This window comes from Rhinatrema bivittatum, chromosome 9 (assembly GCF_901001135.1).
Source record: "Rhinatrema bivittatum chromosome 9, aRhiBiv1.1, whole genome shotgun sequence".
Taxonomy (NCBI): Eukaryota; Metazoa; Chordata; class Amphibia; order Gymnophiona; family Rhinatrematidae; genus Rhinatrema; species Rhinatrema bivittatum.
Window position 1 is genome coordinate 120,349,790 of NC_042623.1, and position 27,917 is coordinate 120,377,706.

At 42.1% G+C, this 27,917-nt stretch overlaps 1 protein-coding gene across 3 annotated transcripts in view; it reads left to right on the top strand.

The window, feature by feature from the left end:
* The window catches only part of MON2 (MON2 homolog, regulator of endosome-to-Golgi trafficking), a 409,599-nt gene that overhangs the window by 122,098 nt on the left and 259,584 nt on the right, over window positions 1-27,917 (top strand). For all 3 annotated transcript variants that reach the window (XM_029615039.1, XM_029615038.1, XM_029615037.1), the window contains exons 10-13: window positions 388-527; window positions 11,070-11,223; window positions 11,901-12,133; window positions 25,660-25,741. In XM_029615039.1, the coding sequence (XP_029470899.1) occupies window positions 388-527; window positions 11,070-11,223; window positions 11,901-12,133; window positions 25,660-25,741 (609 nt within the window). The remainder of the gene's footprint in view (window positions 1-387; window positions 528-11,069; window positions 11,224-11,900; window positions 12,134-25,659; window positions 25,742-27,917) is intronic.

A 27,917-nucleotide genomic window follows, 5' to 3' on the forward strand; every position in this document is an offset into this window, starting at 1 on the left:
AACACTGATAAATTCTTGGAGGCAAATAAAAACTGACAACGAAGTTCCCTACATATACGGAAGCAGAGAGCAGTTATAGGGCCGTGCCGTTCAGAAAGTCCTGTATATATAAAATATAGAGGTTTAGTCTTTACTGGAAAGCTCTGGAAATTCCAGTTCACTAAGTGACATGTGCTGTCACACTACTGTCTTATGTGACATGGTTAACTAATATCTTCAGTGAACCTCTCTTACAGGTAAGCAACTTTGCTTTCATGTTGGCTTAAATTAGTATTTTTAAAAAATAATTCTCATGATAATTTTTGTAAAGACATTTTGCTATTTGGTCCTAGATTTTGAAACACAATTTTCAAATACTGCCCCTAAACCCTCTCTTATGTTTCACAGGTCTTTCTGCCAGTCCTATGATATGAAGCAACATTCTACCAAAGTTTTTCGTGATATTGTGAATGCGCTGGGCTCATTTATCCAGTCACTCTTCCTTGTACCAAGCACAGGCAGCACACCAACTACAACAAACCAACCTGGTATCTCTTCTAGAATCCTTTTCTTTGTCTTTGTATTTTAGACACATTTCTAAGCCCCTTAAATTTAGGGGTGGAAAAATATATAAACAGCTTGGCTATCAGCCATAATTTTTGGAGCAAGGTCTAAATGGGTGTTTTTCCTTGTAACTTTTCTTTTTTGCTCTTATTGATTTTTGTTGCCTGTTTGTGGGGGAGGGAAATTGTCTTTCTCCATTGACAAGCAGTCACGAATTAGCCATTACACATAGATGGCGTCATCTGATGGCGCTGACAAGGATTCATCTATCAAAGCTTAGTAAATCTTTACTGTCTCCCTCCTTGTTTTTTCTGCCTCATTGCTATTTTTTTCACTGCTGTCTCTGTAGCCACGCCAGCAGAACCTTTTTTTTTAAAAAAAAAATAAAAAAGGAAAATGTTGAAGTTGGAGAAGCTCAAGGCCAAGAAGCATGCACTAAGGGGGGTTAAGTCCTGCATCAATGGGCACCGAATATCAGTCATGGATATTCATTCCATCTGTTATCAATGCTTGAACCTGGACCACAACTCATCGAGTTGTAATGGCTATGGTCACATGTTTCCCAGGGTGCATCAGTATTGTGCCTGGAAGATGGAGGCCCTTCGGAAGGCACCAATGGGTAACATCCCTAAGCCTCAGTGTGAAGCTGAGCAGTGGAGCAACTCTTTTTTTTTTTATATTTAATCTTTATTGTGATTTAAAAATTTTTAAAGTAAGACAAAACTTACAAAAGGAAAAAAAAAAAAGATACAGTCATTACCACTTTTTAAGGCATTTAACATATATATGTCTATTACAATTTCAGCTAATTTGACTGAATCTTTACACAAAGAAAAGTTTCGGAGACTAAATCTTAGGAGCTATTTTAGATATTATACATTGCAATTAATCGACTGAAATTATTGGTGACTATTTTCTCTAGATCCCCTTAGTGGTTACTAATTACTAGGGGATATTACAGTAATCTCCCTAGCATTTATAAATGACTTGAGTTGCTCTGGGTAATTAAACACAAAACATTCATCTTTTCTCTTTATAATGCATCTGCTAGGGTATCTCAAGACATAAGAGTAGCCTAAATTTTTAACCTGTGATCTAAACATCAAAAATTCCTTTCTCCTTTGCTGCGTACTTCGAGCAAGGTCCAGGAAAATTCTCACCCCAGCTCCATAAAATGGAGTTGATATATTTTTAAAGAAATTTTTCATCACAATTGAAATATCTTGCACTGTAGCAAAGGTAACTAGAAGAGTTGCTCTGTCACACAATTCCATTAAGGAATCTTCTAAATAACCAGTCAAATTTTCCATTATCTCAGCCTGATTTTCACTTCGCACTCTAGAGGTCTGAGGGGACTTTAAAAAGATTTGCTTGGTGATACAGGGTAGCCCCGGTTCCTCAAGTTTTAAATTCTCAAGAAAATATTTCTTTAAGGTCAACTCCATTGTTTGCCCCGCAATCCTAGGAAAATTGGTAAATCTAAGGTTAAGGTGTTTGGAATAATTTTCCAGATATTCAATTCTACGAGAAGCTAAGGTAACATCCTTAATAAGTTTAGTTTGAACATTAACATTTTTCTCTATAACAGCTTCTATCTTATTTATTTTATTTTCATTTTTCCCCACAACATCTTCTATTTTTTCCATCTTACTATTGAGAGTTCCAACATTTGCATTAGTTTCAAATAGAGCTTTACTCAAGCCAGCCACTAAGTCCCATAATGAGTCAAGTGTTACAACTGCTGGCTTTGATGGTATTGTAGGAAGTGAAGAAATTCCCATCCTAACATCCAGGCTTTCTCCCACTGTCATCAGCTTTTCCATTCTTCCACCTACTCCCTGCTCCGGAGTTGATGTTGATGTTACCGCCATATCTCCTTTTCCACCTATTGCGGTTTCCCCGGGGGATTCCTGTAAGCTGAGTCGCTCTAACCCAAGTTCTACTCCCGCCTGAGGCACCACAACCCCTTCGGTTGGGTGTACCTCGGCAAACACGGGTGAGCCAGTGGGTGAGCTCATTATTTGGCGTCTGGGGTCTGGAGGAGACAGAGTAATTTCCCCAGATGGCGAGGAAGCTCCTACTTCCAACGCCATAGCGGGGACTTTCTCCCCCGTTAAAGTCACCACTGCAGGAGTATATGATGTAATTAAGCGCTGACTTGTATTTGGGGGGAGGTCGGTGGGGTAGACCCGAACTCTCCCCTTCCGTTTTGGAGGCATAATTCACTGGAACAATATTGTATAGTCTCGCTGCTTACTCGCTGCGTTTTTCAGTCTTTGGTCTCCTCGACGGACTGTGTTGCTTCTCAGTTCCTCTTTGCTCCCCACTTGCGACTTGCGGCCTGCTCCGGACTAAGCCGGAACAAGCCGGCGCGCCCCTTGTATGCGCGCGGCTTGACAATGCACCGGCGTCGACGGGGCGCCGCAAGGACGTAGATTTTGTAGTCGTCTCGTCCCCTTCCGATGACGTCGGGGACTTCACAGGTGGAGTGCAGATGTTAATCCTGGCTCTGCAGGGTATTCCGGGGGTTCGGAACCGGCACGAAATCCTCGGATGATGTTCCCTCTGCTCCCGGGTAGGTCCTTCTGCCGCCAGCACAGCCGCAGTCCTACTCACACAGGACGCAGATTTTGTAGTCGTCTCGTCCCCTTCCGATGACATCGGGGACTTCACAGGTGGAGTGCAGATGTTAATCCCGGCTCTGCAGGGTATTCCGGGGGTTCGGAACCGGCACGAAATCCTCGGGTGATGTTCCCTCTGCTCCCGGGTAGGTCCTTCTGCCGCCAGCACAACCGCCGTGGAGCAACTCTTAATCATGGAGTGAAGCATCTTCAGGCTGCAGGCACAAAGAATCGAAAGAGGATGTTTCCCTCGTCTCTGCAAGCCAGGCTGTTGATCCATCCCAGATCAGGGATTGAGCTTGGCATGAAAGCTTTCAGTGCCTGAGGAACTGCAGAGAAAGGCACATAAGCAGCAAGGGGGGTTCCTGCTTTTGGAGCCATCCCCTTCAGATGGCAGAAGAGCAATGGGAGCTAATCTGTACCTGATTAGATGTATACAGCAGAACTCAAATATAAGATTGCAGACCTACTACTGACAATATGTAACCTATCATTCAAATCTGCCTCTATACCTGAAGACTAGAGGCTAGCAAGTATAACACTAATTTTCAAAAAGAGCTCCAGAATGAGCAGAGGAATTAGACTGGTGAGCTTGATGTCAGAACCTCGAAAAATTGTAGAAACTACAATTAAGAGTAAAATCACTGGTCATATGGATAAACATGGTTTAATAGAAAAGAAAAAACAAAAGAGCCTGAAAAATACGGTCCTATATAAATATAATCAAAAGCAACAAAAGGACACCGTTCAATTATTTTTATATATCAAATTGCCAACACCGTGACAAATATGATTTGGAATTACTGAACTATAAAGAAAATTATGAGCGCACCGCATCAGCAAGCCTGACAACTTGCTGTGCTTTAGGCAGAGCCGTCCAGTCTTTTTCTCATTTGCAGTTTTTAGAATAGCATTTCACATGCCTTAAAGAGATTTGAAACAGCAATTTTGAAACTATTAAGTCCGTGTGTTCTCGTGCCAAGTATGTGTATAATAGACCCGACAGCGGCCGGTGTTTTGCAACCTAGCAGTTGCTTCTTCAGGAGTCTAAATGACAGATGAATATTCTTTTCATATGGACAACAGGTCTCAACAAAAATTGCAGTATTACGGGACAGAGAATTCAGTAATTCCAAATCATATTTGTCACGGTGTTGGCAATTTGATATATAAAAATAATTGAACGGTGTCCTTTTAAGAACATAAGAAATTGCCATGCTGGGTCAGACCAAGGGTCCATCAAGCCCAGCATCCTGTTTCCAACAGAGACCAAACCAGGCTACAAGAACCTGGCAATTACCCAAACACTAAGAAGATCCCATGCTACTGATGCAATTAATAGCAGTGGCTATTCCCTAAGTAAACTTAATTAATAGCCGTTAATGGACTTCTCCTCCAAGAACTTATCCAAACTTTTTTTGAACCCAGCTACACTAACTGCACTAACCACATCCTCTGGCAACAAATTCCAGAGCTTTATTGTGCGTTGAGTGAAAAAGAATTTTCTCCGATTAGTCTTAAATGTGCTACTTGCTAACTTCATGGAATGCCCCCTAGTTCTTCTGTTATTCAAAAGTGTAAATAACCGATTCACATCTCCTTGTTCAAGACCTCTCATGATCTTAAAGACCTCTATCATATCCCTCCTCAGCCGTCTCTTCTCCAAGCTGCAGTCCTAAACTCTTCAGCCTTTCCTCATAGGGGAGCTGTTCCATCCCCTTTATCATTTTGGTTGCCCTCTCTGTACCTTCTCCATCGCAATTATATCTTTTTTGAGATGCGGTAACCAGAATTGTACACAGTATTCAAGGTGCGGTCTCACCATGGAACGATATAGAGGCATTATGACGTTTTCCGTTTTATTAACCATTCCCTTCCTAATAATTCCTAACATTCTATTTGCTTTTTTGACTGCTGCAGCACACTGAGCTGACAATTTTAAAATTTTATCCACTATGATGCCTAGATCTTTTTCCTGGGTGGTAGCTCCTACAGCAAGGGTTATTTTTCCCTATATGCAATACCTTGCACTTGTCCACATTAAATTTCATCTGCCATTTGGATGCCCAATCTTCCAGTCTTGCAAGGTCCTCCTATAATGTATCACAGTCCGCTTGTGATTTAACTACTCTGAATAATTTTGTATCATCTGCAAATTTGATAACCTCACTCGTCGTATTCCTTTCCAGATCATTTATATATATATTGAAAAGCACCGGTCCAAGTACAGATCCCTGAGGCACTCCACTGTTTACCCTTTTCCATTGAGAAAAAATTGACCATATAATCCTACTCTCTGTTTCCTGTCTTTTAACCAGTTTGTAATCCATGAAAGGACATAACCACCTATCCCATGACTTTTTAGTTTTCTTAGAAGCCTCTCATGAGGACCTTTGTCAAATGCCTTCTGAAAATCCAAATACACTACATCTACCGGTTCACCTTTATCCACATGTTTAATAACCCCTTCAAAAAAATGAAGCAGATTTGTTAGGCAAGACTTCCCTTGGGTAAATCCATGTTGACTGTGTTCCATTAAACCATGTCTTTCTATATGCTCTGCGATTTTGATCTTTAGAATAGTTTCCACTATTTTTCCCGGCACTGAAGTCAGGCTCACTGGTCTATAATTACCCGGATCGCCCCGGAGCCTTTTTTAAATATTGGGGTTACATTGGCCACCCTCCAGTCTTCAGGTACAATGGATGATTTTAATGATAGGTTACAAATTTTAACTAATAGATTAGAAATTTAATTTTTGAGTTCCTTCAGTACCCTAGGATGCATACCATCTGGTCAAGGTGATTTTGTTGCTTTTGATTAATAGAAAAGAGCCAGCATGGACTTAGGAAAATTTACATTATGCCTTACTATCCTATTAGAATTCATTGAAGATGTAAACAAGCATGTGGATAAAGGAGAGCCGATCAATATTGTTTATTTAAATTTCCAGAAGGCATTTGACAAAGTACCTTATAAGAGACTCTTCAGTAAACTAACATTTTCTAGGGTGGAAGGTGCCTCAGTGGGAATCAGTAACTAGTTAAAAGATAGGAAATAAAGAGTAGGACTTAATGATCAGTTTTCCCAGTGGAGAAAGGTGAATAGTGGATTGCCCCAAGGATCTATCCTGGGACCAGTTCTGTTCAGCTTATTCATTAATGATCTAGAAAGGAGAGTAACGAATGATGTGATCACATATGAGATGACACAAAAATATTCAGGATAGTTAAAATACATGCAGATTGTGAAGAACTATAGAAGGACCTTATGAGACTGGAAAACTGGGATTCTAAATAGATGAAATTTAATGTGGACAAGTGCAAAGTGTTGCACATAGAAAAAAATAACCGTAATTTTAGACTTGTGGTGATGCGTTCCGTATTAAGAGTAACCATCCTGGAAAAGGATTTAGGAGTCAATGTCAACAGTATGTTGAAATCCTCAGCTCAGTGTGTGGTAGCAGCCAAAAAAGCAAACAGAATGCTAAGAATTATTCAGAAAAGAATGGAGAATAAAAGAGAGAACATCATAATGCTTGCAGTGGTACTGCACTTTGAGTATTGTGTGAAATTCTGGTCACACTATCAGAATATAGCAAAGTTAGAAAAGGTATAGAAAAGAGCAACAAAAATGGTTAAGGGGTAGGAACAGCTCCTTTATAAATAAAGGCTAAACAATATAGGGCTCTTCAGCTTGGAGAAGAGACAATTGAGGTCTACAAAATCATGAGTGGAGTAGAACAGTTGTTTACCCTTTCAAATAACATGAGGACTAGGGGACACTCCTTTAAGCTAACAGGGAGCAGATTTAAAACCATTTGGAGAAAGTATTTTTCCATTCAACGCACAATCAAGCTGTGGAATTTGTTGCTGGAGGATGTGGTTAAGGCAACTTACATAGTTAGGTTTAGAAAGTGTTTAGATAAGTTCATGGAAGAAAGGTCCATAAATAGTTATTAACAGAGAATAAGCAGTAAGAAATTGAATCTACTTTTAGGGATTAACTACTGTTGGAGACAGGCTGCTGAACTTGATGTACCTTTAGTCTGACCCATCATGGTACTTCTTATATTCTTATAATATGTCCATCCGTGCAATCTCCAATCCCATTGGGGATGTTTCTGACCCTCATCTCACAGGAGAAAGGCATGTCTGCCATTCAAATCTGAAATCCCTGGCCCTCATGGCTTTGGATGTGAATATGCAGTAGACCGCTGCTTCCAAAGGAAGTGGAAAATGTGCTAATTTTGGATAGAAAATCTTCAACTAGGAGGCTTTCCATTTCAAGTGGAAGATGTTCTCAACTTGAAGTGGAATCAGCTGTCTGGATCCCTTTACCTGTGGTCCAAGGAATTTACTTCAGTACCTATTCTTCTTTTGATCCTCAGACATTAAGCATTTATTCAGTCAAAGTTAATCTCTGTGATACAGCAGGTGCAATGGGCTCCAATTGCTCTCCATCCATTGGTATCCAAATTTGTGGAAAGATTGTGGATTCCAGACCTCAACACTCCAATTCAGTGGGACTTCAGTGTAGTACTGGCTTAATTCATGAAGCCTCCTTTCCAATCTCTCAAGTCAGTGAACTTAAAAATTTCTCATCTGGAAAGTACTGTTCCTTGTTGCTGTCACTTTGCCTCAAAAAGTGAGTTAATTGTTTTTCACAACAGGGTGGTTCTGCATACTCATCCTAAGTTCCTTCCAAAAGTGGTGTCTGCATTCCACATTAAACAAGCAATTGTGTTGCCTAATTTCTTCCTGCGGCCACATGTGCACAGAGGAGAAAGGGCTCTTCCCTCCTTGGGACTGTAAGAGTCCTAGTGTATTTGAGAAAGGCTAAGCTTTATCAAGCTTCTCAACTGGTTGTGTCGTTTGCTCCCAAAAGATTGGGAATGGCAGTGGTCAAACAAACTTTATCCAAATGGCTAGTGGACTGTATAGCGCACTGTTATATGTTGGCTGGCCTACAGATTACAGATGCTGTCAAGGCTCATCAAGTGAGAGCCATTTTGACTTCAGTGGCTTATCTTAGTGCCACTCCCATTAAAAACATTTGCAAAGCTGCTACTTGCTTGGCCTTGCACACTTTCACATCTTTTTACTGCAGGGATAGGCATCTCTGGTCTTTGAGGGCTGCAAACTGGTCTGGTTTTCAGGATATCCCTATTAATATGCATGAGAGAAATCTGACACAGTCATATGCAGATCTATTTAATGCATATTCATTAGGGTTTCCTGAAATTCCTACTGGTTTGCGGCCCTCAGGGACTGGAATTGCCCACCCCTGCACTACTGCCTGGACAACATGTCCCGAAGTGACAGTAACTTTGGCAGTTCTGCACATCCTATTCTTCCAGTAGTCCACCCTGAACTTGATTTTATTTATTTATTTTAATTTTTTATATACCGGCATTCGCGATGGGAGTCGCATCATGTCGGTTTACAATTAACAGGGTGTGACAAGAGGAGAAAAACTTAGAACATTAACATGTGATATAAGAAGAAATAGCAGTTACAATAAAACAGGGTGGGGCCAGGTTGTCTTTAATAAGCGCTTCCCTTGTATAGCCCTCAGCTTGGAACTCCACAAGCATAATGGCTAATTCATGCTTGTTTGTTGAAGGAGAAAACAAGTTTGCCTATTTGAAAACAGGGTGCTCCTTAGACAGTAGGATTAATTAGCAAATTCTTAATACCTGCCCGCCTCCCTGTAGAGTCGAATACTTCAGCTGAAGCTTAAGCTGTCAGAGACTGCACATGCTCAGGAGGCAGCATGTGTATGGATAACTCCTGCACAAGCTTAGTAAAGATTTTCTGAGCTTTTAGAGATGGGTCCGTGACAGTGACATTGGATGACATCACCAAGGCATAATAGTTAATTCATCCTGTTGTCTATAGAGAACTCTGTTTATAGGTAAGCAAACTTGCTTTTTATTTTTTTTTTTTGCTCATGTTTTTCTTTGATTATATTATTTTTGTGTCTCCCTCCAGCCTCTCTCCCCCTTTCCCCTCCCTTCCAGCCTCTCCTTTCTGTGGGAGCACAATACAGTTGTGGATTGCTGCGGCTTACTTGAAACCCAGGCAGGCTGTGATGGCTCTTCTTGGGCCCTAGCCTGCCACAGCACTCTGTTGCCAGGAGCTTCATGCAGACGTTCACACAACAGCTCAAACACGCAACAGTCTCTTACCATTTTGCAAAGCATTAAAATTAAAAAGACCATTTTGTAATTAAAATAAATAAATAAATAAAAGAAGCAAGCACACCTTGAGTACTATATTCAATTCTGGTTGTCCCATCTCAGAAAAGGTACAGGAAAAGTTACAGAGAAGGGTGACAAAAACGATAATGAATATGGAATTGCTCCCTTATGAAGAAAAGGTTGACTTAATATTTTTCAGTTTGAAGAGGTGACTGAGAGGGAATTTGATGTTACTTTCTAAAATCATGAGTGATGTGGAGCAAGTAAAAAAGGAACGTTATTTACCCTTTCAAACCGTACTAAGACTAGGGGACACTCTGTGAAACTAACTAGCAGCAGATTTTAAATAAATATAAGAGGTTTTTTTTGGTGAACACACAAGCTGTGAAATTTGTTGCCAGAGGTATGTGGATAAGGCCGGCAGTTTAACTGGATTTAAAAAAGATGTGGACATGTTTCTGGCAGACATTCCCATTAGCTGTTATTGGGGAACACAGCCTCTTTCTTTTGGGAACTAGGTGTGAATAATCATGAATGGATTTTCTCAGAGTTTGTCGGTTGGCTCTTCCAAGTGATATGAAATTGCCATTGTCTGAGGCAGCTTGCTGGGCTCAATGGACCTTTGGTCTGATCCAGCATGGCACTTCTTTTTCACTAGATTCTTCCTTCAGACCCAGACCAGCCAAAGTGGTTCTTTCTGGGCCTGGGTACCCTTTATAACTTCTCCGGCTGGGCCTGACTCAGTGGCTCCTTTCAAATCAGCAGCACGTGCCAATTTTAGACAGCCAGTCGACTCGATATCCAAAAATCTACTTCCATTGCTTTATTTGCAGTTTGAAGAACTGGAATTCAGCACATTAGTCAATTGCTGAAAGTAGTTATCTGCTTCAATTCTCTCCATACACCATATTGTATTATCATAGAAAATGAGAAGACATATGTGGGATATGATGAATAGAGCTGTAGATTCAGTTAAAAAAAAATAGACATGCTTTTTCTAATGTTTTGCTAATTTGAGAGGTCTGACATTGTTAATAAACTGAGTACCTAGTATATTAGTAGTGAATAATAAGAACATTCAAATGAAAATGAAATTAATTTTGAAAAATTCACACATACTTCTTGGAGAAGAGGAAAGCAAGTATAAAATCACTTTCTGGTTTCACCATTTATTGCATAGGTCCATTGCGTGCTGCAGTACGATGCTGTATTCGGTACAGGACTACAGTTCAGAGAAGCTGGCAGTTATGGGTTTTGTCTCATCTTTTATTTGTGTTTTAGCTTCTGTTTTTAACTAGATAAATTATCATACTTAAGCAAAATCTTAAGCATCTGTTGTTTTGTGGTTCTGCAATGGTATAACTGACTGCTTTTATGTATTTGTCTCTGATCTCAAATACATTTCTTATTTATCATAAGCAGTTGATATCTTCTTTAGTTTAGAGTTTAAAAAGTTTCATTCTGCCTGTTAAAACTGATTTGCATAAATTAGGATAGGTTAGCTAGTCTAAATGTTCTCATGCAGTCATAAAATTTCAGAAACTGCAAACGGATATTTTTCAGAAAGTCTCTTAATAAGAAGCTCTGAGCAGACACATGGACTGGCACTCACCTTAAGTTTATGCGCCTAGTTGAAAATAACCCTTCTAAGAATGGTACATGAGAGTAATTGTGTCACTTTCTCTCTCTTTCTTGTTGCAAAGGAAGCAATAGTTCCACTGCTCCTGCTTCAGCACAGACCACCCCAGGCATAATGGGGGTCAGTGGGGGTGTAACTGTGCTGCCTGCATTCGAATATAGAGGTACTTGGATACCTATCCTGGCTGTAACAGTCCAAAGCAGTGCCAAAGCTACATAGTAAGTAGCATAATTATTAATGTTATATTATTAATGTAATAATATGGAAATTTAATTTGAGCTAATAATTATGCCCCTTTGATTGGCGAATATAACTATTTTTTCATATACTTTTTAAGAAAGTTGAGGATATATGGGAAAAAAAATGATTTTGGATGATCAGGTCAAAATTGTCATGCTCCCTTTTGACCTTTTCAGACACATTTTATAATGAAGTGAATATGCCTGTTTGCTTTGCTGTGTTGGTCCATCTGACTGTCCATCTGTCTTTCTGTACTCATGTATCAGGTGTGCACCACTTGAGTTTGCATAATTTCTGCTACTTAGCCAGCATGCATTTCCCCAACTTGTTTTATCTGATTTTGCTTCATGCATTGTTGTTCTCCTTCATATTTAGATTCTTTTGAAATTTTAACACAAGACTGCACAGAGCACTGTGCCATCCACAGATTCTGAACTGGAAGAGAAGTCTCTTTCAGAACTGAAACGTTTCTCCTCCACTCTGAAGCCCCAGAGGAGGCACCTCAGAGCTAGTTTGAGCATCACTGGTTTATTCCATTATTTGTATGAAAATTGTGATTCATATTTTAATATATAATTATGTTGTGTATTTTCACTTCTAATCAAGAAGTTTTATGAAGGATAAGATTAAATGTGCATGTTTTTAATCTTCTCAGCCTGGAAATGTTGGACAAGGTAGAACCTCCCACAATTCCTGAAGGCTATGCCATGTCCGTAGCTTTCCATTGCTTGTTAGACCTTGTGCGAGGTATCACTGCCATGATTGAAGGAGAGTTGGGGCAGTCTGAAACTGTCAGTGAGACCTCCACAGAGGAAAGTACATCACAGACACAGTCTTCGGATCAACGAGACCAGCTGTCAGAGTCCGACCAAATTGAGAAGGAACCAGGTAAGCAAGAAAGCTGACATTAGAATAGCTACAACACAGAGATGATACATATGACAGAGATGATACATATGACTGAAATATAGTGAATTTAAATGGAAGAGATAACTAACAAATGCGCAGGGGTCAATGCATATATATTTTACACACAAAGACAGTAACATTCAAAGCAGCATGCAGGTGCGCGCCCACATACGTGGCCATTTTATAACTTGTGCGCATATTATAAAATAGCATGGGCGCGCCCACATGTGCATGCATTTTAAGTGTGTGTGCGCCCAGCAACGTAAATCAGATTTCTAGCACATAAGTCAGGATATTTTAAAACGGGCAAACTTCCATGCCATGACCAGTTTCACCAATTTGTCCTCCAGTTCACCCAGTCTACAGTTAGGTCCTCCAAACCCCCCTGGTTTAATAGCCTGCACTCCCTCTAGTTACCCCAGACCCTTTAAATTCCATCTGAAATGACAGATTGTTGTTTTTTTTGTTTGTTTGTATTTTTTTATAAACTTGCACCTCCTCCATAGCAGAAATACATTTTCCTAGCATGTAGACAGATGGACTCAGGACCAATGGGTTATATGCTCCCCTGCTAGCAGATGGAGACTGAGTCAGGTTTCAAAGCTGACGTCATCATAGATAGACCCCTGCAGTGAACTCAGCCCTTCAATATCTCTCCGGCTCCTAGCAGATGTGGACGTGCTTTCCCTATCAGGATCGCTGTACTCTTAAAAAGAAGAAATTCTACCTTTAAATTGGAGAAAGATTGAGCCCCGCTCTCCTGTGGTGATACCTATAGGTCCCTCCCCCAGTTGAGAATTCCTGAGGAGATTTCCGAGATCCCTCAGAGGTATGCCTTGGTCTGGTAGCCGGCTCCCAGCGTGGACTTTGCTGCTGAAGCAACTGAAAGGCAGCGGGTGCAGGAAGCCAAGCACGGCGGTGGCAGCCAAACCATCTCCCCCCCGCAGCTGGAGACCGTCTCTGTACTCAGCCGGTAAGTGCTGAGCCCAGATAAGTAAAGAGAGAAGAGGTTTCCTTCTGATTCAGAGACGACGGAGGGGTTTCAGTAAGACTTCCTCTGGTCTCCTTGTTCAGCATGCTGTACTGACGACATTCCTGATCCTGTTGGGGTAAGGGGAAGCGGTCTCCTGAGTGGGTTGAGCGGCCCCCTGGTGGACTAGGTCCCACTCTAAGCTCTATAGGCACACCGCGTGGTAGGCCGTGGCAGCACCAACTTGTGCGCTTTTTTGTGCTTCTCCCATTGCCCAACATAGAGCATCGGTACGCGTAGGACATGCCAGCTCTGGATAGCGCACATCCATATGCTCACTCCGAGCGCCCGGTAAAGCCGGGCGCATGGATTGTGCACATGCCTCACTGTGACTCATGGACGCACTCAAAATCTGTGCACTCATGATTTCAAGCACTAGCTGGCTGAGCTCACAGTTACCATTCCTAATGGCTCCAACAGCAAAGAAACATAAGTGCCATTCTTTCTGTACTGCCTGCCATATTAAAGCTACACAGTCTGACCTTGATTCTTATTTATGTCAGCACTGTGAGGAGGCCCAGGGAGAGTTGGCCTCCCATGACTTTGCTAAGTCCGGTTCCTCCCGTTCAGAGGATGGGTCAGCCACAACTTTAACCGGTAGTACCCTGGATCTGAGTAATCCCGGGGCTGGGTCTTCCATGGGAGAGGGAAATCCAGCGGTGCCTACCCCAATACCTCCTGGGCTAGGCATGGATCCAGCGGCCTTCTCTTGAATGGAAATTTTTCAAGGCCTTCAAGCCTTCATACAGGCGCAGTTTACTTCACTTGGCCCTGTCTGGATGGCTCAGGCCTCCATCTCCCAGCCCTATCGGCAGGCCTCTAGACATGCCTTGTCTCACCAAGGGTATTCCTGGCAGGGATGGAGACATCACGGACGAAGAAGGGGATCCAGATTCCTTGGAAGATGGGGAAATCCCACCAGGTTTGGAGCCCTATCGGACCATGTTACGGTTTTTCCATAGAGATGAATTACCAGCTCTGGTTTCCCAGACCCTGAAGACACTGGGAGTACCTGGTGCGGACTCTGATGGAACCAAAGAAGAATCCTATCCTGTCTCTACGGAAAGCCTCTTGCTATTTTCCGTTGCTGGAAGCCATCCTGGAATTAATTGACCAGGAATGGGACTGAAGAGAGTTTTAAAGGTGGTAGAGCATTGGAAGCTCTGTGCCCACTGGATCCAGCGATGAGAGAATACCTGTGTTTCCCTAAAGTGGATGCTCTGGTCTGCACCGTTTCAAAGCAAACATCTATCCCAGTGGAGGGAGGAGCAGTATTAAAGGATGCGAATCATAGGTGGATGGAGTCCATCCTTTAACAAGCCTTTGATTCAGCAGCAATGACTTTATGGATTGCTTCCTGTTGTGCCCTGATGGCTCGCTCATGCCTGCTCCTCTCTAGAGAGGTGGATGATTCAGGGACGCATTCCAGAGAACCTGTGGAGCCCGCTGCTGCCTTTTTAGCTGACGCTGGCTCTTGATATAGTCTGTTCCTCGACCAGAGGAGTGGTCTCAGTGGTAGCGGCCAGAAGACAGCTATGACTGTGAAATTGGTCAGCAGATGCAACCTCTAAGGCAAACCTCACAAAGATGCTCTTTAAGGGATCATTCCTCTTCAGAAACAAATGGGAAAAGCTGGACAGAAAATGGGGTGAATCTCCAGTGCCCTGGCTACGGGAGGATAAGAGAAAGCGGATACAGTTCCCCTCGCCTATGAGGGGTCAGTCCAGGGGCTCCCAACGCTTTCGACCCTACAGAAACTACTTTTCAGAGGTCTCGGTCCTTTCGGGGCAGGTTCAGGTTTGGCTTGAACTCCCCAATGAAGTTTTGCGGACCCATCCATGGAACAAAGAGATTGGGGCTCAACTATCCCTTTTCTACCAGCAGTGGGTAAAGATCATGTCGGACAAATGGGTACTGGATATCGTACAAGAACTTTACATGCTGGAGTTTCGCAGCACTCCTCTGGACATGTTCATGATGTCTCGTTGTCTCTCCCAGCACAAGAAGCAGGTAGTGGAATCTGCCTTAATAAGGCTCCTCAAACTGAGGGCTATAATTCCAGTACCTGTACCCCAGAAGGAGGGTTCCTTCCGCTCCATCCTGGACCTCAAGAGTGTCAACTGACACCTATGAGTAATTCATTTCCGCATGGAAACTGCACTCCGTCATAATGGCCATACAGCCGGGAGAGTTCTTAACCTCCAAGATCAGCAGCGTTTCCTACACTTTGCTGTACAGGGCAGCCATTATCAGTTCTGGGTGCTGCCCTTCAGCCTGGTCAACATCCCCAGAACATTTCCCAAGATTATGGTGGTCGTGGCAGCGGCACTGAGGAAAGGAGGAGTCCTGGTACATACATACTTGAACGACTGGTTGATCCAGGCAAAGTCATTAGAAGAGAGTCTGTGGGTGACCAGCAGGGTGATGTCCCTGCTTCAGGAACTTGGCCGGCGCCATCTTGTGCTCCTACCATGTGACGGGCCGACCAATGGCACCGGTAGCCCCTGTGACATAGTAAGGGCAAAGGCTATCGGTACCATTTTGAATACTGGCAGCCAATGGCTCAGGTGCAGGAGATTGCTCCGGACACCCGCTGGACCACCAGGGACTTTTGGCAAGTCTTGGGGGGGTCAGGAGGGTGGGGGGTTGTAGTTAATTAAATTTAAAGGGTTGAGATGGGGACAAAAAAACATTTTATGCCCTACCCTAATTTGCTCCATAAGATGCACAGATGTCTGGGAACAGAGCCGGTTTAGCACACCATTTTTTTTTTTAATTTTCCCACTCTGAATCCTAGGTGCATCTTATGGTCAGGTGCGTCTTATGGAGCAAAAAATACAGTATGTTCTCAGTTTCAGTGGTGGCTACAGGAAGCTCACATGGGCAAGGGTGTAAGCCTGTCCCTGCCGAACTGGCTGGTTCTCACGACAGACGCAAGCCTCCGGGATTGGGGAGCTGTCAGGAGCTAACAGCCCAGGCGTGTTGGACCAAGGAAGAAGCACGCTGGAACATAAACTGCCTGGAAGCCCGAGAAGTCAGATTGGTGTGTCTGCAGTTCAGTCACATAATCTGGGGTCAAGCAGTCTGCATAATGTCAGACAACGCAACAAAGGTAACCTATATCAACCACCAGGGGGGAATCGAGTCAGCAAGTGTCTCTGGAGATAGATCTCCTTATGGAATGGGCGAAATTGAATCTACAGTTGATCTTGGCCTCTCACATCGCAGGAAAAGACAATGTCAGAGCAGACTTTCTAAGCAGGGAGAGTCTGGATCCAGGAGAATGGGTGTTGTCAGACAGAGCCTTTCAGCTGCTGGTAGATTGAATTGCTGGGGCCCTCCCGTCCATCGACCTGCTGGCAGGGTCATTCGCAGGATGGAGCGCCACAGGGGATTAGTCTTTCTAGTGGCACCGGATTGGCCCAGGCGCCAGTGGTATGCAGACATGCGGAGACTTCTGGTGGAGACTCCCCTGTGCCTCTCACTGCACAGAGAACTGCTCCAGCAAGGTCCGGTCCTTCACGAGGATCCGACTCGATTTTGTCTTACGGTTTGGCCCTTGAGAGGGCTCGCCTCATGAAGCGTGGATATTCAACAGCAGTAATTACCACCTTGCTCCGTGCTCGGACATTCTCAACGTCCTTAGCGTATGTGCGGGTCTGAAGAGTTTGAGACCTGGTGCAGGAACTAGGTGTTGCCCCTCGGACAGTCAAAATCCCTTTGGTTCTGGAATTTTTACAGGACGGCTTGAATAAAGGTTTGTCTCTTAACTCCTTATAGGTTCAGGTAGTGGTTCTCTCCTGTTTCAGAGGTGAGATGAACAGAACCTGCCTGACAGAACATATGGACATGGCCCATTTTCTAAAAGGGGTAAAGCACCTCCAGCTACCCCTACAGTGGCTGGTTCCCTTATGGAATCTTAATCTAGTATTGGAGGTTTTGGTAGGGCCCTCCTTTCGGCCGCTCTACAGTCTGTCTTACGCCTGTTAACCCTGAAAATGGTGTTCCTGGTGGTAATATGCTCAGCTCGTTGCATTTCTGAACTACAGGTATTGTCGTGTCGGGAACCGTTCCTCCAGATGACCCCAGGTGCGTTACAATTTCATACCGTTCCATCCTTCTTGCCCAAGGTAGTCTCGGAGTTTCATGTGAATCAGTCCTTTTTGTTGCCATCCCTAGATAGGCACAAGCATATTGAAGAATACCACCTCCTCTGCCATTTAAACATCAGTAGGCTTTTGGTGCGGTAGCTGGAACTTTCAGAACCGGTGCGCAAGATGGGGACCGCTTGTTTGTTCTAAACTGTGGAAGGAGACAGAGCGAACCAGCTTCGTGGGCTACCATAGCTCGCTGGATCAAGGAGCTGGTCACGGGAGCTTATGTAGAGGCAGGAAAGCCATTACCCTTTCAGGTTAAAGCTCATTCCACTAGGGCTCAGGCAGTATCCTGGGCGGAAGCTAAACTGCTATCTCTCGTTGACATCTGCTGAGTGGTGACGTGGTCCTCCTTGCACACTTTCTCCAGGTTCTATCGCCTGGATGTTCAGGCCCGAGAGGATGCAGCCTTTGCAAGGGAGGTGCTAACCTGACCGCGGGCAGCCTCCCGCTCTGATCAGGAGTAGCTTTTATACATCTTATTGGTCTTGAATCCATCTGGCTACATGCTAGGAAATGGAGAAATTACTTACTTGATAATTTTGTTTTCCTTAGTGTAGCCCACAGCTGTCCAAGAAGGGGTGCCAAGGAATCGTCCTTGCAATGAATATCGATTCCAAGTGGATGCGGGTAGGCCGTCACCCAATCCCTAGATCAGGGCATCTATAATCTTGCTGGGATTCAGTGTTTGTTTGGTTGAGTACAGTTAAGATTATCCGTTTTTAATCAAGTTTTTTTTTTCAATAGTATGTCCACAGTGGCTTTTGAAGAGAATACTGACGGGCTGAGGTCACTGCAGGGGTTATCTAAGGTGACATCAGCTTTGAAACCTGACTTCGTCTCCATCTGCTAGTAGGAGAGCATATAGCCCATTGGTCCTGAGTCCATCTGTCTACACAAAGGAAATCGAAATTATCAGGTAAGTAATTTCTCCATTACTCAGCAGTGAAACTGGGGACGTGCCAGAATGCGTACGTATTTATGGCACATCTCATGTTCAATTTCGAAATGCCCACACCAGGACCACGCCCCTTTTTGAAATCAAGTGAGATGTGACATATTTGGGTGGCTTTTTAAATTCAGTTGGTGCGCACAAGCTCAATTTGTCTGCACATCCCTGAATGGATGCACACACCGGACGTTTTATGTTCAGAAAAATGTTCAAATAGTGAAATAATTGCAAGGGTTATCTGTGGAAGTAAATATTACCCAGATATCACTAGAAATTGATTTCATACTTTATAAATTAAAGCAATGAAAGGGCCTTGGGAGCTCAGGTTTCAGGGCTACAACATTGGGGAACTGGATTCAGATTAGGGCCTGTCTTGAGGGTGCACTTAGTATCTGGGGAGAGGCAAAGGAGGCTGATGCTACTGTTATACAGAAGCCCTCTTTTCCCCCATCTCTTCTTAAGCTGCTTAAATGTGCTGACTTGGCAGGTAGGCTGAGGGTGGATTATAGAAGTGATCAGCGAGGGGAGAAGAATGGGTAAAAGGAGAAAAATAAAATCTTTGAAGAATGAATTTAAAGTTTCATAAATACAGTGCCCAGAACCTTCTCTAAGATTATGGTGCTGGTAGTAGCAGTGTTGAGAGAGGATGGCATTCAGGTCCACCCATACTTTGACAATTGGCTAATTCAGGTGAAGAGCTATGTAAGAGCATTTTCAGGCCCCCCCACATAAGGTGATATTACTGCTGCAGGAACTAGGTTGGGTGGTGAACTTGGCCAAGAGCTTGTGTTGTTGGCAGCCACACGAGAGGTATTTCCGTGGGCAAGGGCGCATTTGCCTCCTCTTCAGAGCACACTGCTTATATATTGGCATCCATAGTCTCAGAACTACTTGAATCGATTTCAGTTACCAGTGGAGATCTGCATTCGACTGCAGTGGTGGTTGCAAGTAGATCATCTAATGAGGGGACCCCTATGAGCACCGGAATGGCTACTATGAACAATGGATACGAGTCTCCAAGATGGGAGGCTCATCGTCAGGAGTTGAAAGTGCAGGGTCACTGGAGTACAGAGGAGTACCTCTGGAGCTTCAATCGGCTGAAAGCTCATGCCGTTTGGTTGACATGCTTGTGATTCATTGACCGCTTGAAGGGTCGAGCGGTCCGAATAATGTCAGACAGTGTGACAACAGTGGCTTATATCGATCGACAGGGAGGAACCAAGAGCCAGCAAGTGTCACAGGAAATAGCCCGACTCATGGAATGGGTAGAAGTACATCTTCAGGAGATCTCAGCCTCGCACATTGCAGGAAAAGACGATGTAAGAGTCAACTTTCTCAGCAGACAGAGTCTGGATCCAGGAGAAAGAGAATGGTACAGCAAAGCATTCCAACTCATAGTGGGCTGCTGGGACCTCCCATTTCTAGGCTCGCTGGCAATATCACACAATACAAAGTTTCCTCGCTTCTTCGGTCCCAGGAGAGATCTGAAGTTTTTTGGCATTGATGCACTCGTACAGGAGTGGCTGGAAGGCAAGTTTCTATATACCTTTTCCCCGTGGCCCATGTTGGGCAGAATGATTTGGAGGTTCATGAGACACTTGGGGTTGATACTTCTGGTGGCGTCAGATTGTCTGAGGAGGCTGTGGTATGCAGATCTGCGGAGGCTTCTGGTGGAATATTCTCTCTGATTACTGGTCCACTGGGATCTGCTAAAGCAGGGACCTATTCTTCTCGAAGATCTGATTTTATTTTTGACTTACAATGTTGCTCTTGAGAAGGCTCAGTGACTGGAGCATGGGTAGTCCACTACTATGTTTTCCACCTGGCTTCGCGCATGAAGGTTATTCACTTCCTTCGCCTATATTCACTTCCTTCGCCTATATTCACATTTGGCAAATGTTTTAAGCTTGGTGTGAGGAATGAGGGGTTCATACTCGTTTGGTTAAAATCCTGCTCAGTTTGGATTTTTGCAGGATGGGTTGTGTAAGGACTTGGCCCTTAATTCCCTGAAGGTACAGTTGGCGACTCTGGCCTGTTTCTGAGGTCACATGAATGGTGAGCCCTTGTCGGCCCATCCAGTTGTGGTACATCCTTGAAAGGGATGAAGCATCTTTGTTCCCCATTGCAGGTGGCCTTGTGGAGTCTTAATCTGGTTCTGGAATTCTGGTGGGACCCACCTTTCAACCACTGCATACCTCTTCTGAGTTTACTTACTAGAGGACAGTGTTCTGCATGTAAGGTTTCCAAACTGCGGGCTCTGTCTTCCCAGGAACCGTCTCTGGAGTGTCTCTGGGAGCAGTTCAGATGCAAACTGTTCCATCCTTTTGGCCAAAGATGGTCTCGGATTTTCACTAGAATCAATCAATTCTTGCTGACTCTGGACAGAGAGAGAGGTGATTGAATATTGCCTGTTACGGACCTTGGGTGTCAAGCAGCATATCTTGAGGTTTTGGAGGTTTCTAAACCTCTCAGAAAGACAGCTGGCTGTTTGTACTCTATGGTGGGAGCAAACAGGGTGAGCCGGCATCGCGGGCTACGATAGCCTCCTGGATTAAGAAGGTTATTACAGCCACGTATGTGGTTGCTGAGCAGCAGTTGCCTAGTCAGTTTAGCGCTCATTCCACTAGGGTTCAGGCAGTGTCATGGGCAGAGATTAGATTGTTGTCTCCTGTACTTAGGTTTTGGGTATTTGCCAGGTACTTGTATCTTGGATTGGACACTGTTGGAAACAGGATGCTGGGCATAATGGACCCTTGATCTGACCCGGTATGGCAATTTCTTATGTTTTATGAGATTTGCCAAGCTGCAATGTGGTTGTTCTTAACTTACAGGTATTATCGCTTGAGTGTGCAAGACCAAGAGGATGCAGCGTTCACAATGTGAGGTGTTGATTGGACCGTGAGCATCCTCCACCTTGTTCGGGAGTAGCTTTGGTGCATCCCACTGGTGTGGACTAACCTGTCTGAATGCTAAGAGAGAAGAAATTACCACTTACTTAATGATCTCCTTTTCTTTAATGAGGACAAGTTAATCGACCTTCCTGCCCTTGGCTGCCAAATGGTGATGCTATTGCGTTTCCGAGGATTACTGCTAAGTGTCAGATCCAGTCCTAGATTAGTAATATTACACTCCGTGTCTGATCTCAATGGTTTTTTTTTCTGTTAACGGATTGAATGGTTGTGATCATGTAATCTTTAGTTGTCCACAGTTGTCTTTTGCAGAGAATACTGGTGGGCTGATATCTGGGCATATATATATATATATATATATGGCAGAGTATGTATGTATGTATATATATATATATATATATATATATATACATACTCTGCCCAGATATCAGCCCACCAGTATTCTCTGCAAAAGACAACTGTGGACAACTATATATATATATATATATATATATATATATATACAGACTGTGATGTCAGCTTTGCTCCATCTCCATCTGTTGTTAGAGGTGCATAACCCACAGGTGAGGATTAACCTGTCCTCATTAAAGGAAAGGTAATTATCAGGTAAGTAGTAATTTCTCCTTGTACTGATTCCCTTGATGACAATATAAATTCAGCAGTTCCAGTCAGTTCTTTTTGTTGGATAGTATATTTCAAAGCAAGGACCCAACTACGAGCACCAAGGAACTATCAGAAGAACTTAGGGACAAAGTTGTGGAAAGGTACAAATCTAGGGATGGGTATAAAAAAATTACAAAGTCCTTGAATATCCCACTGAGAATAGTCAAGACAATTGTAAAGAAGTGGAAAGTGTATGACACCACTAGGAAACTGTCTACATCAGGCCATTCCTCCAAATTGGATGACCAAGCAAGGATTAGACTGTTCAGGTAGTCAGAACAGACCAGTGACAACTTTCAAAGAGTTACAGGCTTCCAAGGCCAAGAATGGCTTTTTGATTTCCTTTTGATTGGATAGTATCATACGTGGAAATCGTTGTGGCTCTTTTTTTGTCATATTGTCAACCCAAAATATACATGTGACAGCAATATCCCAAACATTCCATAAATCTGGCCTGTATAGTAGGGTGACAAAAAAGAAGCTATTATTCTAGAAAGCCCATCTTGAATTCCATTTGATGTATACAAAAGAACACTTGGGATACTGTAGCCATGTTCAAAAAGTTTTGTGATCTGACGAAACTAAAATAAAACATTTGGCGCAAGCCCAATACAGCACCATCACCCAGAGCACAGATTTTCTACTATGAAGCATCATATTATGGGGATGTTTCTCATCAGCAGGCACTGGAGCACTTGTCAGGATAGAAGGGACAAAGTATGGAGAAAAATATAGAAATGTCTTTGAGGAAAACCTATTGCCTTCTGCAAGAAAGCTGAAACTGGAACAGAAGTTCACCTTTCAGCATGACAATGACCTGAAGCGCACAGCCAAAGCTACACTGGCATGGCTAAGGAATGAAAAGGTAAATGTCCTGGAGTGGCCCAGTTGGAGCCCTGACCTCAAACCAATAAAAAAAAAAAAATCTGTGGCATGACTCTAATATTGTTGTCCATTAGTGCTCCCCAAGGAACTGATAGTTTGAATAGTTTTGTAAAGAAAAATAACAAATCTAGGTGTGCAAAGATGGTGCAGACATATCAAACAGACTCAGAGCTGTCAATGCTGCCAAAGGTTCTTCCGCCAAGTATTGACTCAGCGGGGTGGAGGCTTATCCAATTGTTGGATTTCAGGTTTATTTTGGATATGTAATATGCTTTGTTAAATTACAAGAGGACTATGAGAAATTACAAGAGAACTTTGCAAGACTGGGAGACTAGGCATCCAAATAGCAGATGGCATTTAATATGGACTAGTGCAAAGCGATGCACATAGGGAAGAGGAGCTCAAGCTATAATTACACGATGAAAGATTCTGCATTGGCAGTCACCACCTAGGAAAAAGATCTGGACATCATTGTAGATAATATGTTCAAATCCTTAGCCCAGTGTGCGATGGAGGCCAAGAAAGCAAATAGAATGCTAGGTATTATTAGGAAACTAATAGAGAAAACAACAGAGAATATCATAATGCTTCTGTATCGTTCCATGGTTCAATTGCACCTTGAATAATGTGTGCAGTTCTGATTGCCGCATCTCAAAAAAGTTACAGAGGAATTAGAAAAGGTACAGAAAAGGGCAACTGAAATGATAAAGGGGATGAAACGATTCCCTTATGAAGAAAGGCTAAAGAGGTTAGGGATCTTGAATTTGCAGAAGAGACGACTGAGGGGCAATATGAGAGAGGTCTATAAAATGAGTGGAGTGGATAGGGTAAATGCGAATTGATTGTTTACTCTTTCAAAAAGTACAAAGATTAGGAGACATGCAATGAAGTTACTACGTGATACATTTAAGACAAACAAGAGAAAATACTTTTTTACTCAACACATACTTAAACTCTGGAATTCGTTGCTGGAAGATATAGTAGAAGCTGTTAGTGTAGCTGGATTTTTAAAAGTTTTGGATAACTTTCTGGAAGAAAAGTCCATAAATCATTATTAAGGTGGACTTGGGAAAATCCACTGCTTGTCCCTGGGATAAGCAGCATGACATCTATTGAACTTAGGAATCCTATCAGGTACTTGTGACCTGGATTGGCCACTGTTGGAAACAGGATGCAGGGCTTGATGGACTCTTGGTTTGACCCAGCATGGCAAAACTTTTGTTCTTTGTTACCCAATAAAACATTTTTGACCCTGAAAGGTATAGATTATAATATGTTGATGAATGGAAAAAAAAATGTAATTTAAATGCATGCAAATTTGATGTACTAACACAAAATTTGAAAAATGTTCAAGGGAATGTAGACTTTCAGTAGCCACTGTAAATATTTTTATTTGAAAGATGTATTTAATTTTTGTATTACTAAATGCTGTTTTTGTTGTGTAATTTATATTGAACAATTAGGGTGCCTCTTTTTTTTTTTTTTTTTTTCTTCTGGCTGCAGTCTTCTAAATGTGACTTCACACAGGGATTCAGTTTAATTATAGGTTTAGCAAATTTTTTGGTTTTTAACCCGGTATTTTCCTCTTTCTTTTATTGTTCCAGCTGATTTACAGAGGAATGCGTTAAAATTTGGCAAAAGATTTCAGTGTCCACACACATTTATAGCAGTTCACAAGTTAATCATTTAATAGTTCATATCAAAGTCAGTGGTATTTACAACTGAATTTGCGATCCTCCAACATGGATTGTGTTTTGTAAATTGTGTCGGGAGGGACCAAATCTTATAAGCAGCAATCTGACAATGTACTGAGCAGCTTTATCGGTGGACCATGAATCCAGTTGCAAATACCACTGACATTGCTATAAAGCTATTAAATGATTAACTTATGAACTGCTATAAATATGTGTGGACATTGAAATCTGTTGCCAATTCTTACGTGTTCCTCTATTTTACTGGTGATTTGGCCTCCCACCTTTCCAATACAAGCCGATTCATAACCGTGAACCTATTTTATATCTCCTTCCCTCATTTTAAGAATGCCCTTGTGCTAATGGTTTTTGGCCAGGAGTCATGCAACTATGCATCTTCTGGCATGTACTATCATAGTATCTGAGACTGACCTGCTAGGTGTCACTGTTGAGCGATGACTGAGGCTTCCTCTCCCCCAGGATCCTGGGAGTGCTTCCTCTGCAGCATCCCCAATCCCCGGTTGGCATGCAGAATAGAGTCCCGGTCCAGGAACCAAACTCAGATCCTTGTGCATAGCAGCAGATGACACTGCCACTAAACTACCTGATCAGTGAATTAGTAAACTTTTGATTAATAAAAATTAGAATTACTATCTGCCATGCATATTTTTGAAATATTGATAGGATCTTATGTGTTAATTGCTTATAATGGTACAGCGCTAGTGCTATAAAACTTCCAGTGCATAATGGTTGTGGCACAGCCATGGCAGTTGCATAAAACTTACTACTTTAAATTCAGTGATGAAATTCACAACATGTCACAAATGTTTAGTTTTGCATGTATTTCTTAGAGTTTAAAGAGAAAAGCACTATTTACTGTACAATGTTGTAGTAGATTGAAGTTTTTAATGGGATATTGCTACAGCTCCTTTTTATTCCCATTTAGATCAAGTGGTAGAGTTATTGCTTTTGGAGTTGAGGGTTTAAAGTATAGGAGAAGGACAAACATCTCTGCATTCAGGATGCAACCAGGCTTTTAAAAAAAATCCTTTTATTTAAAGTTTATGAAGTATATCATATGAAGCAGCACAGGTCAATTCCCTGCTACTTTAAGATGTACATTTTGTTTAACTGAATAAATTATAGAAGATTAAAATCATCCAGTCTTTACAGCAGACGTTTCTGCAGGTTTTAGAGTACTATAAACGTATTTCTTTTTAGTTAACAGAGCTGTCTGGGAAGAAATGGTAAATGCGTGCTGGTGTGGTCTTCTTGCTGCATTGTCGCTGCTCCTTGATGCCAGGTATTTCATCTGTGTAAGCTCTTTCCAGTCCTTCAACAGGCTTTTAAGTTTAATATTCTCAGACTTAAATAAGGAACTCCTGTTTTGCTCTGTATTGAATTTTATTTTCTAGAAACTTCTATATGATCCTTTTCCATACAGCCCCCTAGCTGGAATTTCATCATACTTATTTATTTATTTAGGTTTTTTATATACCGGCATTCGAGACAGCAGTCACATCATGCTGGTTCACATAAAACAGGAGTGCGGAATAAACTTAAACTTGAACTATGGTGCGGAAAAGGCAGTTACATGTAACAGGGTAGACTAGAACTTGGCGAAGAAGGAAAAGAAAGGACAGGTTACTAATTAATAATGGCTAACGATAGTTAGAGGTATAAAACAATGGTGTAGGTGGCGATGTGTGTTGATGTTGAGGAGTTAAATCAAATTGGAGTCTGGGAATGCTTGATTGAACTAAGCACGACTGTCAAATTAATAGCAACCTAAGAGAGTTCCTTCTTCCTGTAGGGCCTCACAATGCAGGAAACCATGCCCTTTAGTGCTTGTAATACAAAATTCTGTAATCATCTGCTGCATTCTGCAGGATCTCTGCCTACAGGGCACATCCTAGCATGATTCAGCACAGTTGCATGATATCTGTTTTTTTCTTGAATGACCACAATAAAAAGACCGATTTGAAATTTGATGTAGTGGGTGTAAAACACCTTCAGCACAGTTGTTGAGATTTTGTGCCCATGCATAAATGGCTACCTATTTAAATCTGTAGTTATTGCATGATAACAATGAGGGCAGCAGTCATACAGAATCACAAAATGGCCATGAGTAGTACATGTGTGCATATAAGGTGTGTGTGAGGGAGGAGGACTGGAGGTATTTCCATTGAGGGTGCTGTCCCCATTACAAGAATAAACACTGAACACAGGTGGTTGGAAAGCAGAAGCTTTTTAATAGCGAGACTCTGGTGGAGCAATGCAGAAGTCTATACTAAGGTACAAGGTAGGCAGAGCTCAGCTTATAATAGCTCTGCAGCAATTTTTATATGCCCCCCCTCCCTGTATCTACTATGTTTACCAATACAACAACCCCCTCTTATTCCTTCATCTAAGGTTTGGCTCTAGTTAGCTTGTGGTAATTTTCACGTTTGACTCGTGATCAGAGGAGTTTTTTTTTTTGTTTTGTGTTTTTTTTCAGAAGAACTGCATGCATTCTTATTCAGCATGTACCACCAACTGGCTTATCAAAAAATACCCCTTGCATGCCCTTTACCAATAAGTTTGTCTAATTCGATGTTGGCTATCATGACTCTGTGACTCGACAGATTACCTCTAAAAAGCTAGCATGAGAAAGAAGGTGCTAACTCATGCTACTTCTAAGAGATTTATTCCAGTCCTCTCTTGGCTTAGATGAACCTGGCCCAAAATTTAAAAGGGAACATTTTGAACTACAGTACTGCATTGCCAAACTGCATCATTAACCAAGAGGTTAAAAAGACTCTCCCACCACTGCCACACATACATATCCATTTAATGACCTTGCTTATTTCTGGTGCAGCTTTTAAAAAAACAAATATGTAGTTTACATTTCTTTACCAGATAATCTGAAATCTAGAAGTTGTTGTTTTGGACAAAATGGTGTTTTCTCTAGTTTTTAAACAAGTGAAAAGAAGATAGAAAATCTAATTTTGTGTTGTACTGAGGGAGCATGGTCAGCCTTTGCTTTATAATTGGTCTGAGAACTGGAAAATATGGAGACTGACTTGAAGTTTAGATTGTTAGTTTTATTAATAGTGGAATATGCATTTTTTATTCATTACTACTAATTATCCTGTTCCAAATAAATTTGATTTATTTTTTTGCAACCATAAAGGATATTATATTTTTATTGGCTTCACAACCAAATTGTGCATATTTTCTGCACCACATCTGTTGTATTTGATCCTTATTTTGAGATATTTTTTTAACATGCAAACTGTTTACAAAATATTCATCATCTACCTATAACAAAATTGTGCTAGCAATATTCTTATTGGTTAATATTTTTTGATCTTTTTAATTTTGAATTTGTTGCATAAATTCTCTCATTAGCACGATTTTGTTATAGGTAGATGATGAATATTTTGTAAACAGTTTGCATGTTAAAAAAAAATCTCAAAATAAGGATCAAATACAACAGA